Genomic DNA, 16,692 nt, shown 5'->3' on the forward strand with positions numbered 1-16,692 from the left:
AAATAGCACCTCCCTGTTTCCAGTTGCTTAGGCCAAAATCTTGGATTTATCCTTAATTCTTCCATTTATTTCACACCCAATCCATCAACTAATCCTTGTGGCATTAGCTTCAAACTATTGTCAGAATCCAACCACTTCTCACCACTACTCCCATCACCACCCTTGTCCACCTCATCTCTTGGCTGGATTAATACACAGATGCCTACTTTCATCAGAGCACCAATGCGATCCTTTTAAAACATAAGATCAGGTTATATATCTGTTTAGAACCCTCCAACATCTTCCCATGTCACTAAGAGTGAAGTCAATGTCTCCTACTATCCCTCTCCCATGGCTTATTGGCTCTACAAGATCTGCAAAGGCTCTCACGATCACTCTTTTTGTATTTTATTTTTACATTTCTATTGTGGTAACATACATAAAACACAGTATTTCCCATTTTAACCATCTGCAAGTATACAATTAAGTGGTATTAATTATATTCACAATGGTGTGCCACTATCACCACTATCCATTACAAAACCTTTTTGTCATTCCAAACAGAAACTCTGCACCCACTAAACATTAACTCCTTATCCTCCCTAGTATCATGTAATTCCTGCCTGTGGTAATTTGTAATCTACTTTATCTTTATGCATTTGCATATTCCAGTTATTTTACATAAGTGAAATTCATACACTATCTGTCCTTTTGTGTCTGATTTATTTCACTCAACATGATGTCTTCAAGGTTTATCTATGCTGTAGTAGGTTCTCTGAACTTAATTCCTTTTGATGGCTGAATAATATTCCATTGTATGTATATAAACATTTTGTTCATTCATCTGTTGATGGGTTGCTTCTACCTTTTGGCTGTTGTGAAAAATGCTGCTATGAATATTGGTACACAAATATCTGTTCGAGTTCCTGCTTTCAATACTTTCAGGTATATACTTAGAAGTAGGATTACAGGGTCATATGGTAATTCTGTACTTAACTTTTTAAGGAACCACCAAACTTTTCCACCATGGCTAGAAATCTTATACTCTCACCAACAATGTACAAGAGATCCTATCTCTCCACATCCTCACCAACAGTTATTTTCCATTTTTAAAATAATAGCTATTCTAGTGAGTGTGAAGTGGTCACCTCTACTCCTTCACTCTGTGCTCATCAATTACTAATCCCCACCAGCCTCCTCATTCTTATGCAGTAGACCCAACCTCACCTCCTCAAACACTTAAGACACACTCTTGCCTTAGAGCCTCGGCAGTTGGTTTTCTTCTTCTCCCAATTTCCTATATAGCTCAATTTGTCACCTCCTTCAGGTCTTGAGTGTCCTCTCAGCAGTAAGGCCTTCCCTGACTACCCAATTTGAAATCACAACTCCTCTCTGCCCCATTGTCCTTATTTCCCTTCCCTGCTTTATTGTTCTCCATGGTACTTTTCACCACCTAATACTTGATTTATTTTATATATTTGTTCATTATCTTCCCCTACCATAATGAAAGTCCTCTCAAGGAAGGCATTTTCTTCTGTTTTATTCATTGCTATTAGTGATGTCTGGCATACAACATATGCACAACTAATATTTATTGAATAAATGAATAAAGGTGTTTGCATTTTAATTGAGAACTATTAGTAATGCAAATCCTAAATCTGAAAGAATTTTAGATCTGTGAGGGAAACTATTTGAGATCGGCTGGACCTTTCTGCTTCTCTTCACGACCTTCCTCCATGGAGGTGGCTGTCAGTTTCACTCACTTCTGAGATAGGCTCCAGGGATATTGATCCAGAAATTATTCCCACTACCTGCTTGATTTATCCACCTCTGGATGTCATACAGGCATTTCAAACCTAAAAGGTCCCTGCTCTAGTCTACCAAAGCTGCCAGAATGCAACACACCAGAGATGGATTGGCTTTCAATAAAAGGGGATTTTTTAGTTAAAAATGTATACTTCTTCAGAGGAAAGGCAGCTAACTTTCAACTGAGGTTCTTTCTTACATGGGAAGGCTGCAAGGATCTCTGCTGGCCTTCTCTCCAGGCCTCTGGGTTCCAACAACTTTCCCAGGGGTGATTCCTTTCTGCATCTTCAAAGGCCTGGGCTGAGCTGCAAGTGCTGAAATGAGGTAGGCTGAGCTGCTTGGGCTGTGCTGGGTTGAGTTCTCTCATTTAAGCATCCAGCAAATTGAATCAAACATCATTCATTGCAGCAGGAACGCCCCCTAGCCGACTGCAGATGTAATCAGCGACAGATGAGAGTGTGTGCTCATGGCCACAGCAACAGAACTAGGCACCTTCACCTGGCCAAGCTGACACCTGAACCTAACTGTCACAGTCCCAAACCCAATGCCTAATCTTTTTCTTTACACCTCCCAAGTCTCTCCCATTTAACCTCTTGTCTCCTGTCTTCCTTGTTTTGGAGAAGGGCAAGGCCATCCACCAGGTCACCCCACCAGAAACCTTGAAGTCACGTTTTACTTCTTCCCATTCACCCAAACAGTTGCTAAATATCATCAACCTGATAACCTAAGCATCTCTCAAATGGATCTTCTGCTTTCTATGCTCACTAATCTTGCCAGAATCAGTTCCTGTCTGGATGCTAATTGCTCCTTCGTCTTCGCCTCAGAGCCCCTGGATTTCTCTTACTAAAACACCATGTGCTCAGCACCACTCCACTTCATAAATTCCTCTGCAAATTTCCCATGTGCCGTGGAATAAAGTAAAAACATCTCAGCATGCCCTTTCATCCTCTGGCACCAACCCACCTTTATAGCTAGCTATGGCTCCTGCTGCTCCTCCCAGCAAGGCTTATATTCCAGCCACCATTCGCTCCCTGCCTCTACCCTTGCTGGCCCCTCCGCCTGAAGTGCTCTGTCCTTCATGTTTTTTTCCATTTGATAAGTATTCTTATTTAAAACAACAACAACAACAAAATGATGATTACTGAATGCTTGTTATATGACAAGTATTATATTAAATATTGTAAATGTGTCTCATTTATCCTCAGAGAAAGGAAATAACTTAATACAGCTAGAAAATGGTATACTGAGGTCTGATGCCAGTTTTGGTGAAGTTTTCTCTGGCTCCTCCTCACAATTAGTTGCTTTTCCTTCTGTGTCCCAACGGCAGTTTTTTCTTAGTTCACTATATAGAAACAGTTTTACTATAGAGGTTAAACACAGATTCCAAAACCAGACTCTCTGGGTTTCAGTCCTGGAACCATGGCTTGCCGGCTGTGTGATCTTGTGCCTCAGTTTCATCATCTTTGAAGCGAGAATGATAATAGTATGTACCTCAGGACTGTTACGAAAACTGAATGAATCAACAGATGTAAAGGGCTTAGCAGTGCCTGGTAGGTAGCTCTGACCTTGAGCAGATGCATCTGTCCTTTGTTGTGCCAACGTTTTGTCTCTTTCACTAGATTGTAAACTCTTGGAAGTAGAAGAGATGGCACTCATGTGTCTTCCCAACTTCCTGCACCCAGCACACCTCCATAAATATTTGTCAAATTGAATTTGTAAATCTGTGGGTGTTCGTGCCAGACAATGAGACATTTACAAGTTCATGATCTATGCCGTGCTTCAATTACTTATGAGTCTTTTATAGAGAATGGTCTGTTGCCTCAGTCAGGGTGGCCATCCAACGTTTCTGCCTTGTTTAAAAAATCCAAGTCACTGTTGCTCTGCTTCTGTGAACCAAAAGCATTTTTACCTTCAAGCTTTTCTCAAGTTCCCTCCCTTGAGAGGCCAAGACTTTCCTTACAGGGAGGGAAGGGACACCCGTCACAAGGTTCAGGACTTCCTTAGGCACAGCTGGAGGTAGTCAGAACACAAAGCTGGCCCAGCCCTCTGTTTCTCCTCCAGTGAGCAGTGACCGGTCAGGAGCTTTGAATTACGAGTCTAACAGCTAGCACAATGTACCTACTAAGGAAGGAGGCCCCAGACCTGAAAGAGGCCTCAAATGCACCATGGGAGGCCTGAGGATTCCTGGGAGGGGGCTGGCTCAAGTTACACCACATTTTCCCACCACTCTCATGATTGTTTATTTATGTTCCAAGACTGCTTCATTTGGTGAGGTTTCAGGAGTGAAGGGGCAGGAAAAGGATTAAAAGGAAAGTGAACATGGTAGAAAAGGAAATATTTGATTAGAGGTTAACATGCCCCCTGGGGCTTCTTTGATTTGGATTATTACAGAAGTGCATAGTATAATGATTAAGCACTCCCTGGGGGCAGTAATCTCTGTACAAGGTTGGGGCTTTGTTTTTGATGAGTTGCAGCTGCTGCGAGTAATGTAGAGTAGATGAAATGGGGCATGGAGGACAAGTGTTCACAGGACTAGAGTGACTGTGCTCACTGCCCAGGCAGGTTACCAAACTCATCATCACTACCTAAACCTGTGCTTTCTCCTGTATTGTATCTTGGCAAAAGCCTCCGAGATGCTTATGCTGTAATTTCGGAGTCAGTTTACAGTTCCATATCTGTCAATAGATCTTGTCCACTCCCCCCCCCCCCCCAAAGTCTTTTGAATCCATTTTCTCTTCTCATCTCCGCTGGCACTACCCTAGATCAGGGCCTCATTGTGTATCCTCATATTATATCTTCCTTACAGGTTTCTCTGCCCCAAATCTTAGGCCTTCCATCCCATTCTTCATGTTTCTAAGAGAGGGATTTCATTTAAGTAGCTTGAAATCCATTAGTGGCTCTCCATAGTCTTCTGGATCAAGTATGCTCCCAATGCCTGGCTTGTGGGAGGGTTCTGGCCCTACTTCTCTGGCTTGGGGGTTTCAGGCCTCTTGACATCTGTGAGCCCCTTCCTATCAGTGATCCTGACCTGTGCACAGTTCCTGGGCAGCTTTCTTCTGCCCAGAATCCCAAATCTCCTTACGGTTTCTTCCCTTCCCTCTTCTTCCTCCTCAGGTTGAATAAAGTTTCCCTTACCTGTGCCTGCATACCTTCATTGCAAACTGCACTTGAGCCTCTAACTGTGTGGAAAAATGACCTGCATTCCCAGCACCTAGTGGTAGGTCTGGCATACAGCAGTTGCTCAATAAACATTTGACAAATGAATGAATGAACAGTTTACTAGTCATAGTAGGTTCAAATATAGTCCAGGAAGAAGGGGCTTTGAAATACCTGCCTCTGAAAGAAAAAAACACAATGGTTACTACACTTATGATGTTAGATGGTTAGAATTTCACACTTGATAAAAGTATTGTGAGGCTTTGTGTTTGTTTAAGCTAAAGTCTACTTTAAAGACAGTTTAAAAGACCTCTTCTCTAGACTTGATTAAACATTTTATTTTCCAGCTTTAATGGGACACTGAGTTTAGGGATTATACTCACCAAGCAAGAGTTTCAGAATTGTCCCACCTACTCCTTAAAAAAAGTCATTTCAAGACCACAAACATACAACTTCCCCAGAAAAGGTGAGAGGTAGGCAGATGAATTATGGAATGATCTGCCTAGACAAGCACACACAGGGAATATATTTACTAGTGACACCAAAGAACTATATACTTTAACATAGAAGCGCCTACTACTACATAGCAGATTTCCGTTAAACATAAAGGAGACACCTTCTTTCAATACAGCAACTCAAAAAATGGAGTGGACTGCCTTGTGAGGTAGCGAACCTCTGTCCCTTGTGTCCCTTTCCCTTCAGCCACATTGCAGGACGCTGGACTCAAGCCCGAGGCAGGACGACTGGGGCGGGAAAGGTGGACAGGAGATTGGGCTTAAGCGTCCTTTGACTCTTAGAAAGCAGAAGATTCTTTCGAACCTTTCGAGTTTTTCGAGTCTTTGGATTCGTTCGAACCTTTTGATTCTTGTTTCTAAGCGTTACAGCGCAGCTGGGAAAAGCTGCAGCAAAGATGGGAAGAAACCTAGTAAGAGTAGCCGGAGAAAAGGGGTGAGAATTCAAAAGAAGTCAAAAAGAAGAGGCTGAGCGAGTAGAGGAGAAGCGGAGCTAACGAAAAGGGGAAACAGAGAGGGAGAGAAAGGGAGAGAAAGCAAGCGAAAGGAGCCTCAGCGAAACAAGAAAGTGACCAAACTAGTCCCGGACTAAAGAGAAACGCACCTCCAGAAGGAGTCGGCTGCTTTAAGGACGGCCCCGCCCCCGCCGTGACGCTACAGCAGGCCGGTCCGCGATTGGCTGCGGCCGGAGGGCGGGATGGGGTTGCTAGGCGCGGAGGGGATCCGGCGGGCCCGGGCCGCCCCCAGCGCCGAGCTGCGGGAGCAAAGCCGGGGTTAGCGGCGCGGCTGAAAGATGGCGAGCTGCTGGGACGCGCGGCTGCTGTGGGGGCCCGAGCGCCTCCCGCTGCTGCTGTGCCTGCTGCTGCTGAGGAGCCCGGCCCGGGCGGCGCACATTAAGAAGGCGGAGGCGACGACGACGACGAGCGCTGGCGCTCAGGCAGCCGAGGGCCAGTTCGACCGCTACTACCACGAAGAGGAGCTGGGCTCGGCGCTGAGGGAGGCGGCGGCCGCGGGGCCCCCGGGCCTGGCCCGCCTGTTCAGCATCGGTCGTTCGGTGGAGGGCCGGCCGCTGTGGGTGCTGCGCCTCACTGCGGGCCTGGGGCCGCCGCCCCCTGACGGCGACGCGGGGCCCGACGCGGCGGGGCCGCTCCTGCCCGGCCGGCCGCAGGTGAAGCTGGTGGGCAACATGCACGGCGACGAGACCGTGTCGCGCCAGGTGCTGGTCTACCTGGCCCGCGAGCTGGCGGCCGGCTACCGCCACGGGGACCCGCGCCTGGTCCGCCTGCTCAACGCTACCGACGTGTACGTGTTGCCTAGCCTCAACCCCGACGGCTTCGAGCGCGCCCGCGAGGGTGACTGCGGCCTCGGCGACGACGGCTCCTCCGGGGCCAGTGGCCGCGACAACAGCCGCGGCCGCGACCTCAACCGCAGCTTCCCGGACCAGTTCTACACCGGCGAGCCGCCGTCCCTGGACGACGTGCCGGAGGTGCGCGCCCTCATCGACTGGATCCGCAGGAACAAGTGAGTGCCGCTCACCCCCACCCCACCCCACCCCACCCCACCCTTCGGCCCCCACGTGAGTCCGCAGTGGTAGAGCTTGGGCCCGGCACCCAGCAGGCGCTCAGTGTCAGCTGGCCTGAGTGGGAGGTAGCGAGGATGGAGGGAGACACCGGATAATTGGGACAGGGCCCAGGCCGCTTAGCCTCCTGTCCCGCTAATTGGCAGAAAAGCTCTGCCTAGAGGCTGTCATTTATTCAAGCTAGTTCCTGGCTTTCTGGTCTCTGTTGTCATGAGACCATAGAATCCAAGCTATGGAAGCGACCCTAAGGACCACCTTGGTCAGCTCACTCATTTTAAAAATAATGTCAGTACTTGTTATTCTCTTATAGATCCTGTGCTAAGTTACCTTTTCCATGGATGCCATTATCTGACTTTATGTTGGCCCAAATTTTGCAGATGGGGAAATTGAGGGTCAGATTGAATTAACCAATTTATGTAGATAGTAAGGAGTGTAGCTGGGACTTGAGTTTAGGGAGTCTGATTCCTAGCCTTAACAGTCAGGGAAGGATACAGTAGCCCAGAAATGGTGAATGATACCCCCAGGCTCTTCCTTGTGGTTATTTGACAGAAACCGTTGTCCATCTTTATCTCTGACTTAGCTAAGAGGCATATGGATGTGGCTGGAGAACTCTTGTAAATCTAGAATCTGCATCTGTGAACTACTTCACTTTAGACTCTCCTGAAGGTTTCTGATGTCATTAGTGCACCTGATTATTGGGGCAGGGCTGAGTGACTAATTGTAACAGTTCACCCCTTAAAATATTATTAAGCACTGTGCGGGATTTAAAAAATTGAAAAGTAGACACAGAAGGACCTTAAGAAGTTGGTGCATAACAAGAGAATATTACAAATACATATGAGGTGTGTTTATGTACCCCGTTATTAAACTTTACAGAATTGTTCCCACTGGCAAAATGTGTGTGGGCTGCAACAATATGGGCCATCTTTTGTGGAAGAGGTTAGAACTTGAACTGAGTCTTGAGAGATGGGTAGGATTTTTCACCAAAAAGGAGGAGAGGTAATAAAGGATGAGGAAAACTTATCCCAGATGAAACAGTGTCTGAGGTGAGCATGCACCTCTTCCCTTTTTCAAGTTTTGGCACATCCTGATATCTCTTCATAAGGCTTGTGAAGCAATAGCTAATCTTTCCATCTTTATTTGATCAAGATTTCTGAGCAACAGTAGAATAAAGGTAATAATGAACAAAGAAATTTCTCCATGGGACATGGAATAATTTCTTTTCCAAGATTTCAGTTATATGTAGCAAATCTAGAAAATTTGTAGGCGTTATAACAGTTCCAGATTATTTTTTATCTTCCAATTTTCACTTTAGTCCTCTTTTTAAGATCCGTTGTAGACATTTAATTCCACATATGCTTTCTGGGAAATTTTCTTTTCTTTTCAAAGATTTTCAACATCGTGACTTCTCAACATCTATATAAGAAATATGACTTTAGTGTATACACCTTAATTAAGTCAGAAATTGTGGTGTCCAGTTTTCTGAGATGATATATCAAGTGAACTGTTTGTTTTGCTTAAATGATTTGTTTAAAATGTCCTATCATGTCCCTTGCAGGGTTATAAATTCTGTGACTGTGTTTTTCTTTTTTGTATTAGTTCTACTATGATAAAAAATGAAGATGAGCTTTCTCTTAGTGCAAGTCACCTTGAAGCTAAACTGGAAGTTATAAACTTTAAATCTGGAACTAAAAATTTGCTCTCTGGTTAGCTCCTTATTACCACTATTTATTGATTGCAGGTTATGGATTGGACTGGTTAGTTCAAGAATAGTAACTTGTGAGGATTTTAAAAGCTCATTTGTGTCAGTTTTATATAGAAAGCAGTTTTATTCTGTGGCTATGGACTACCCTAAGCAAACCTCACCATTTTTCAAAATGTAACTTTAGTCAAAAGGGAAAGTAAGTAACTATATAGGGTAAAAAGTACATCTATCCATCCTGTCTTCAAAAATTTTCACTAAAAATGCATATTTAATATTTTATCATTAACAAAGGACATTGATATGTGAATAAAATTTAAAAACACAAGCGTACATACAATTTTAGATTGATGCCTAAATGTAGAGTCAGCTTTATAGATAGGTTATTAAAAACAAATAAACATTAGTTATTCTGTGTGGGAAGGTTACCTTTTTCAAAGTGTATTTTGTGAAGTAAATCATTTGAGTAATTTGATATCCTATTCACCCAACTATATTATAAATAGGTTTTGTTATTTTAAATATATAAAATTTTAAGATTATTCCTCCTGCTTTGGAAAGTGAAGTTCATTTTCTTTGATTTACTTTATACTTTCTCCAGTGGGTATATTGTACTATTGATAATTGAGACAAATATTTAGGAAAATATACCAGATTTTGGCTCTCTCATTAATAAAAATATTTTGTTGCTTACTTTTCCCCATATTATTGGTGCACTAGACTTCTTTAAGTATACTTGCTTAGACTTTAATAGAATAGCATATAAATGATTTTTGGTATGTGTAAAAAGCCTTATAGTATTGTTTAGGATAAGTGCAGATTTTTTTTTTTGGCAGGGGTGGGTGGGCTTGTGTCTTATGCAATGGATGATATATGATACTGAATGAATGTGAGGAACACTTGAGAGAATTGATTTGAATGGAAACCATAAAATATCTTTCAAATAAAATTGCAGTTGATACATAAAATTGGTTTGACAAAGACTAAAAGCAATAATTTTGTAACCGCTATAATCATTATCACTTTCCTTTGAAATCTTCTCCATAAGAGTGGCATTGGGGGTTGCCAGGGTAGTTCAGTGGTAGAATTCTTGCCTACTATGTGGGAGACCAAAGTTTGATTCCCAGCCCGTGCACTTCCCCAAATTCACACACATACACACACACAAAAATTCAACAAATGGTGCTGCAATAATGGGATAGTCACATGGAAAAAAAATGAAATGTGGCCCCCACCATACAGCATACCAAAAAAAAAAAGAGTGGCATTTGTACTTTTGTTATGTAATTAGAGTAAGGAAGATCTAATAATTGAATTTTATTACTCAGGTAAATTGTAAGTATTGTTTCATTGTTCTAAAAGTGTTTGGTTAGGTTGCTTTAACAATATATCTGAGAAGTTTTGTAGGAAATGTTGAACAAAGTGCAAAACTTAGCATTTCATAGAGCATCTTGGATTTTAAAGTTTTAATAAAAAAATATAAAGTAGCCTGCTTCACTTATATATTCCTCTGGAATATGAAGACCAAGAGGGCTTTTTTAAAATTTTTGTTTGTTAATATATCTCAGTGCCTAGAGCAATGTTTTGGCACATAGTTGACAAGAAATATTTGTTGCTGAATAATTCCCTGAGTTGGACTTGTAACTTTCCCAAAGTAAGTGGAAAAAAAAAGTACTTAAATTATTTTCAGGCACACAAACCTAAAGGTAATACCTTAGTTACTTGGGGGTAGAGTGGAGGGTAGGATTGGTCAGGTGTATTTAGAATGTGTACTTGGTTTTTGTTTCTATATCATTATATCACCCAAGGCCTGGCTGTGGAATTGGAGAGTAGAATGAGGCAGTTATTCCCTAAACAGGATGCTAGATATCTCCATAGGAATGAACATTTGTTCAGCTGGTGCTCTAAATGGTCATGCTAAAAGGCGCTTCACGTGTGCTACCTTATTTGATACTCATAACAATCCTGGGAATCAGGTAGCATTAATTTCCATTTTACAATGGGGAAGAAACTGGGGTTTAGTGAATTTAGAAGCTGTACCTTCTGATCATATTATTGGTGAGCAGCAGATCTGGGAGAGTAAATGTTCTTACCCAGGTTTGTCTGGCTCCGAAAGCCTGTGCTGTTGCTGCTACACCAAATGTCATTCTCTTCTGGTGTCTGGAAGGATGCTACTTAGAATTATATTAGTTTTTATCTAATCCCTTTTCATAATCTATTCTAGTGTTTAATCACCGTCATTAATGGCCATCTTCTATCTCCTGATTAACATCCTGATTAACATTCTGAGTTACAAGTAATTTTCGTTGTTTGATCTCCTCTGGGATGATATTAATCATACCTAACCTTTCAATTAGACATGTGATAGGTTTAATTTTCTTTCACACAGAAATTTTATGTATTTTTGTATCAGTCTTTCTTTAGAACTTTGTTGTAGTCAGGGTTCTCTAGGGAAACAGAACAAACAGGAGATATCTATAAACAGGAGATTTTATAAAAGTGTCTCACGCAACTGTGCCTGTGCATGAGTCTGAATTCCGTAGAACAGGCCATGAATTGGCAACTCTGGTGAAGGTCTTCAATGAATTTCCTAGGAGAGGTTGGCTGGCCGAAGTGGAGAGATTCTCTCTTCTGACTTTCTTTTAAAGCCATTATATGAAATTGTCATTTTTGTAGATCAAATAAAGGTTAAATATTGGCAAGTTCGTGTTGTTCATCCTAATACATGAATTTGGAATATTTCCTGAATGAATAAAACATCTCCCAAAACATTAATTTATTCAGCTACTTTTTCATGATGGGAGAATTCTTTAAAGTTACTTGAGATTAACGTGATTCTAAAAACTGAAAAATGTTCAATTGATAGTGCTTTCTTTCCATTTTCTTTTTACTGTTGTTGGTCTGCTTATAACAGTTGACAGAATTGTCTTCTAGGCCTCAAGAGAGATATCTGAGTTTATTTAAGAAAGATAGTCCCAACCGATACCATCCTTTCAAGCCTAAAGAACACCTAGGGCTTTATCTGAGCATCTACAAAAGTTCATACACTAATATTACTTTTAAGAAATCTACAACCTCCAGATGGGTTCCTAAGCCAGATAAGTCCTGAAATCCTGTCCCCTCTCTTGGAGAGGGGCCACCCTCTCCAAGAACATCAACTAGTTCCATCCTCTTATCCCATATTATCAACAGCCCTTTCTAACATGAAAAAGTTTGAATGGGGCAAAGCCCAAATACCCCTGAAGATTGAGAGAAGGACCAAAGGAGAAGGAAGAGATGTAAGAGAGAAGATAAGATTTAACAAATGAGTATGACTGTGAATCACTATATTGGTATTTGTCTCCCGTTTCTTATAGCAGGTAGAAGGAAAAACCTAAAATTGTGTGACTGTAACCCATATCAAACTCTGAAATCTGTTCTTTAACTACTTGTTATAATGATCTTTGAAATTTGTTTCTTTTTTGTACATATATTTCACAATAAAAATGTTTAAAAAAGAAAGATGATATGGAATTTTTAAATATATGTCTTTTTCTGTGCCTTTTTAAAGTAGTACGTGATTTGGTTGTGTTTTCAAAGGTTTGTGCTTTCTGGAAATCTGCATGGTGGCTCTGTGGTAGCAAGCTATCCTTTTGATGATTCTCCAGAACATAAAGCCACTGGAATCTATAGCAAAACCTCGGATGATGAAGTCTTTAAATACTTGGCAAAGGCCTATGCTTCAAACCACCCCATAATGAAAACTGGTGCACCTCATTGTCCAGGAGATGAAGATGAGACTTTCAAAGATGGAATCACCAATGGTGCGCACTGGTATGATGTGGAAGGTATGTGCAGTACTGGATTTGTTATGTTTCCCCTTTAGCTTTTTAAGATTGAGTGGTAAAAAGGAACATTGTGGAATTATAATTTTTTGAAAACTTATTTCTATTTATTTTAAATTTTCAGATATATAGTAAGGTTGAAATAAGTCTGTCATGTACCCTCATATGTCCTTCAGTTAGAGTCTCTATTTTACCCCACATGCTCCCTTTCTCTCTCTCCCTTTCTCCCGCTCTTTCTCCCTCCCTTTTTCTTACCCTCTACCCACACATACACACTGTCTTTTACGAAATCTTCTGAAAATAGGCTACAGATATTATTACGTTTCACTTGTGAGTACCTCAGCTTGCATTTCCCAAGTATAGGGATGTTTTCCTGTACAAGCACATACTGTTACCTTGAGAAATCAATGAAAATTCAATACTATCATCCTTCAGCTGTCCATAATTCAAATTTCCCCTGTTATCCCAAAAATAGCCTTTGTAATTCCTTTTCCTTCTGATCTAGGATCTAATTAAAGTCCAAGTATTGTATTTGGCTCCTGTGTTTCTTTAGTTTCCCCAATCTAGAATGGTCCTGTCACCTCCCTCTTTTCTTAATGATGTTTAATTCTTTGAAGAGTCTAGGCCACTTGTCTTAAAGAACATCCCATGTTCTGGATTTGTTATTTTCTTCACAATATGATTTAGGTCAAAATTTCCAGCGTGAACATTATATAGATCACATCACATCAAATCATATCAGGAGGACATAATATCAGACTGCAAGTGGCAATACTGGACAACTTGATTAATGAGTTGACCACCAGATCTCTCCATTTTATGTAAAGGCACACACTCTTTTTGTGTTTTAATCTGTGGGGTGATCATGGAGTGCTGTTTTAAAGAGAGTTGTTAAACTTAAATTGCTCACCTTTTCTTTTTTTTTTGCATGGGCAGGCACTGGAATTGAACCCAGGTCTCTAGCATAGCAGGCGAGAACTCTGCCTGCTGAGCCTCTGTGGCCCTCCACCTTTTCTTTTTAAATGTTAAGAAAACAGCTATTGGGTTTTTTAAACCTTCTGTATCCTTCGAATAAATAGCTTTTTAGTTTTTATGCACAGACTTAAATGCTTTAATTGAAAGTAAGTAGAAGGAACAAGTCAACCCGTGGAAATAGAATTAGTAAAAATTTTTTTCTTCTTAGAATCTGCCCATGTTGAATTTTTTCTCTTCTTAGAATCTGCCCATGGTGAAATGTCCTAGGCTTTTCTTTCCTCTTTATTGACAGAAGAGAATTTTTTCTTTTTTTAGAATCTGCCCATGGTGAAATGCCCTAGGCCTTTCTTTCCTATTTATTGACAGTTAATCCATTATAAATAATCGTCTTCTAACATTTCTCTTAAGGTGCCTTTATTTAAACCTTTGAATTACTCTGACTTTTTATGTCAAATTGGGTCCTAAGTGTGAGGACTTGGTATCTTCTAGAGTTTTCTGATTCCCCCTATAATACCCTAGCCATATTTCTTATATATAACAAATACCCACAGAGTGATTTGAGATATTTAGAAGTCAAACTTTTCCTCCATAACAGTTAGGGGTGATTTGAAAGTAATTTAAATTTATATATAAATAGGGGTACAATTCAACATTTAATTTCACTTCATTCTTCAGTGAATGTATTTAACAAAACCTAACTTTGTAAACTGATTCAGTGATGTAGTCACATTGCTTCATTAATTTGAGATATTGCTTAAACTAATGTGTTGAAAAATAATTTACTTTTCCTTTTTGGAAAAAGTTGTGAAAGGTTTAAAAATCTCTAATTGACAATTGATTAAGGAAGTAAATCTATGTTATATTATTTTAAGAGATGAATTTGTTGCCTTCATAGAAAATAAGCATACCTTTGTATTAAAAGCAGAGATTACTTGATTAAACCAGGTATTGCAATTCTCTAATTCTTCAAACGTTTGAAGAAGCTAAATTTTGCTACTGCTACAGTTACTGCTTTTATGAGCATCAAATTTTCTCTTGTTTCAGTCGAATGGTCAGATACTTTTTATGTTATTTCTACAATTATTAGCTTATTGCTCTTCCTACCTCAGCAAATACCAAATAGTTTCTCCTCAAAGAGGATGTTGTGATGGTTTCAGTGGTTTCAACAGAGCAAATTCAGTTTGTTTGTCTCATGAGGGACTGCAGTGAGTAAGATGTTGTGAAACCCTATGGCTTGGCATGTGTTCAAACCCAGATGTCCTGGAGTAATTATACTGATACTCTATGTGATATAGAGTCCTAGCTTAGAAGTATAGACTTTTAGAACACAAAATGAATGTATTGATGTAGTTCAACCCTTTTGTCTATAAGAAATCAAGACCTAAAAGAGGAAGTAACTTGTGTAGGATCATGTAATCATTTAGCAAATATTTACTGAGTGCCTGACATGTCCTGTTAACTCTTTTAGGTGATAGGATGTAGTATGAGCAAAGCAGGAATAGTTCCTGCTCTCAAGGATCAGACAGTACATTAGTAGTATAGAAAGTGATGGTGATCTGGCCCCCAGAGCTTCACTTCTATTGCTGGAGTTGACTCAGCATATCTAGGTGCTTATGTGGGTGGGCCTTGCTTCTGTCTACTTGTCTCTCGAACCTGCAGGATCCATCTGGGGATTGACCATCCTTATAAGGTCTGTGAATAATTGTAGACCTCTGCTAAAGCCTCATTACTGTGAGAGCCTAAGCTGGACTTGTTCATGAAGCAGGCTTTTTTTTTAAATCACGCTGTACTGATTTATGTACCTTTCATCCTCCAGTCTTTCTTTTTTCTTCTCAGTTTTAAAGACATTATAAAAGTAAGCTGATTGTTTAGTATGTTTATTCCAAAGCAAATTTAATGAAATTAAACTGTAGTTTTAAGATTTGGTCTCTTTCACCTTTCTTGAGTCAAGGTGTCTTTCCTGGATGCCTTAGTTTGGACATTTTTATGGTTTTAGAACTGTAACCTTGTAACTTTATAAAACCCCCTTCATAAAAACCAATCCACTTCTGGTATATTGCATTTCTGGCAGCATTAGCAATCTAAAACAAAAGGGAAGAACATGGGGAAAATGATAAAAATCAAATTATCAATAAAAATGAAACTAATTTTGTTATCGTACAAAACTGCTTTTCAGGATGAATAGAATGAATACTTAATAAACTGTTTTGTGACCAGTATAAAAGATTAGATTTGATCCAAAAAGTTTATTTTATTTATCATTTTTTTTTCTACCTGAAGATGAAATACCATAAAGGTTATTCTTGGGAGTGTTTTCTGTGTTATTAAACGGGGCATTATGAATTAATCTATATAAAATCAGAAAATAAGAATCTTTAAAACAAACAGAAAAGAATCAAATGGACATTCTAGACCTGAGAAAAATATAGTATCTAATATTAAGAAGTGGACAAATCTATAAATATATATAGTAGATTTTAAACATCCTCTCTCAGTAATTGTTAGACCATGGGGACAGAAATATCACTCATTATGGATATTGTAGATCTGAATGACATAAATAAACACATTTGACCTAATGATGATGTCCTCATATATAATGTTCCTGCAGAACTTGTATACTAATCTGAGGTAGATGACTGAAGTAACTTATCAGTTGCCATACTTACGGAAGGTGTATGTGTCTGATTCTAATACTGTTTGTGTTGGCTTTGTTTTTAAAATTGTACATTAAAAAAATACACAAAAACTGTGAATAAAAGAGTCTTTTATTTTTTTCTGGTTTCATAATAATAGAATCAAGTCTAAACTTAGCATGATGTTGAAGATCCCATAGTTTGGCACAACTCTACATTACTAACCTCATCTGCTTCTTCTCTTCTACCATCAAAATGCACAGGACTACTTGTTCTTTCCCAAAATGTGAACCCTCACCACATCTTAGCCTATTTTCTGTCTGGAATGCTTTTCTCCAGGTCAGCTATTACCTCCTCTGAGACCTTCCCTGTAGTAACAGTCACTTTCCTGCCTTCCTATAGCTTTTTGTTTATACCACAGTATCATGCTTATCCACTTAGATTGTTAGTACTTGTTTGTGTCTCTTTCTAACAAGTTATTATTATTATTTAATAATAAGGACATTGTGGTGCTATTCATTTG

The 16,692-nt window shown here is 40.0% G+C and overlaps 1 protein-coding gene and 1 long non-coding RNA gene across 3 annotated transcripts in view; one reads left to right on the forward strand and one right to left on the reverse strand.

Moving 5' to 3' along the window:
* Positions 1-501: 501 nt before the first annotated feature.
* On the reverse strand, positions 502-6,384 carry LOC143687959 (uncharacterized). Of its 2 annotated transcripts, XR_013177763.1 has the most exons (3): positions 5,558-6,222; positions 4,921-5,121; positions 502-3,671 (listed from the first exon to the last, which is right to left on the reverse strand). It is a non-coding gene; the product is annotated as an uncharacterized LOC143687959 (long non-coding RNA). The 2 variants fall into 2 exon arrangements; XR_013177762.1 differs by lacking the exon at positions 502-3,671 and having other exon boundaries at positions 5,046-5,121; positions 5,558-6,384.
* CPD (carboxypeptidase D) overlaps positions 6,194-16,692 on the forward strand; it is a 136,340-nt gene continuing 125,841 nt past the window's right edge. Inside the window, exons 1-2 of the mRNA XM_077165422.1 lie at positions 6,194-6,974; positions 12,314-12,561. Coding sequence (XP_077021537.1) covers positions 6,247-6,974; positions 12,314-12,561 — 976 coding nt within the window. The 5' untranslated portion in view covers positions 6,194-6,246. The remainder of the gene's footprint in view (positions 6,975-12,313; positions 12,562-16,692) is intronic.

Source organism: Tamandua tetradactyla, chromosome 6 (assembly GCF_023851605.1).
Source record: "Tamandua tetradactyla isolate mTamTet1 chromosome 6, mTamTet1.pri, whole genome shotgun sequence".
Taxonomy (NCBI): domain Eukaryota; kingdom Metazoa; phylum Chordata; class Mammalia; order Pilosa; family Myrmecophagidae; genus Tamandua; species Tamandua tetradactyla.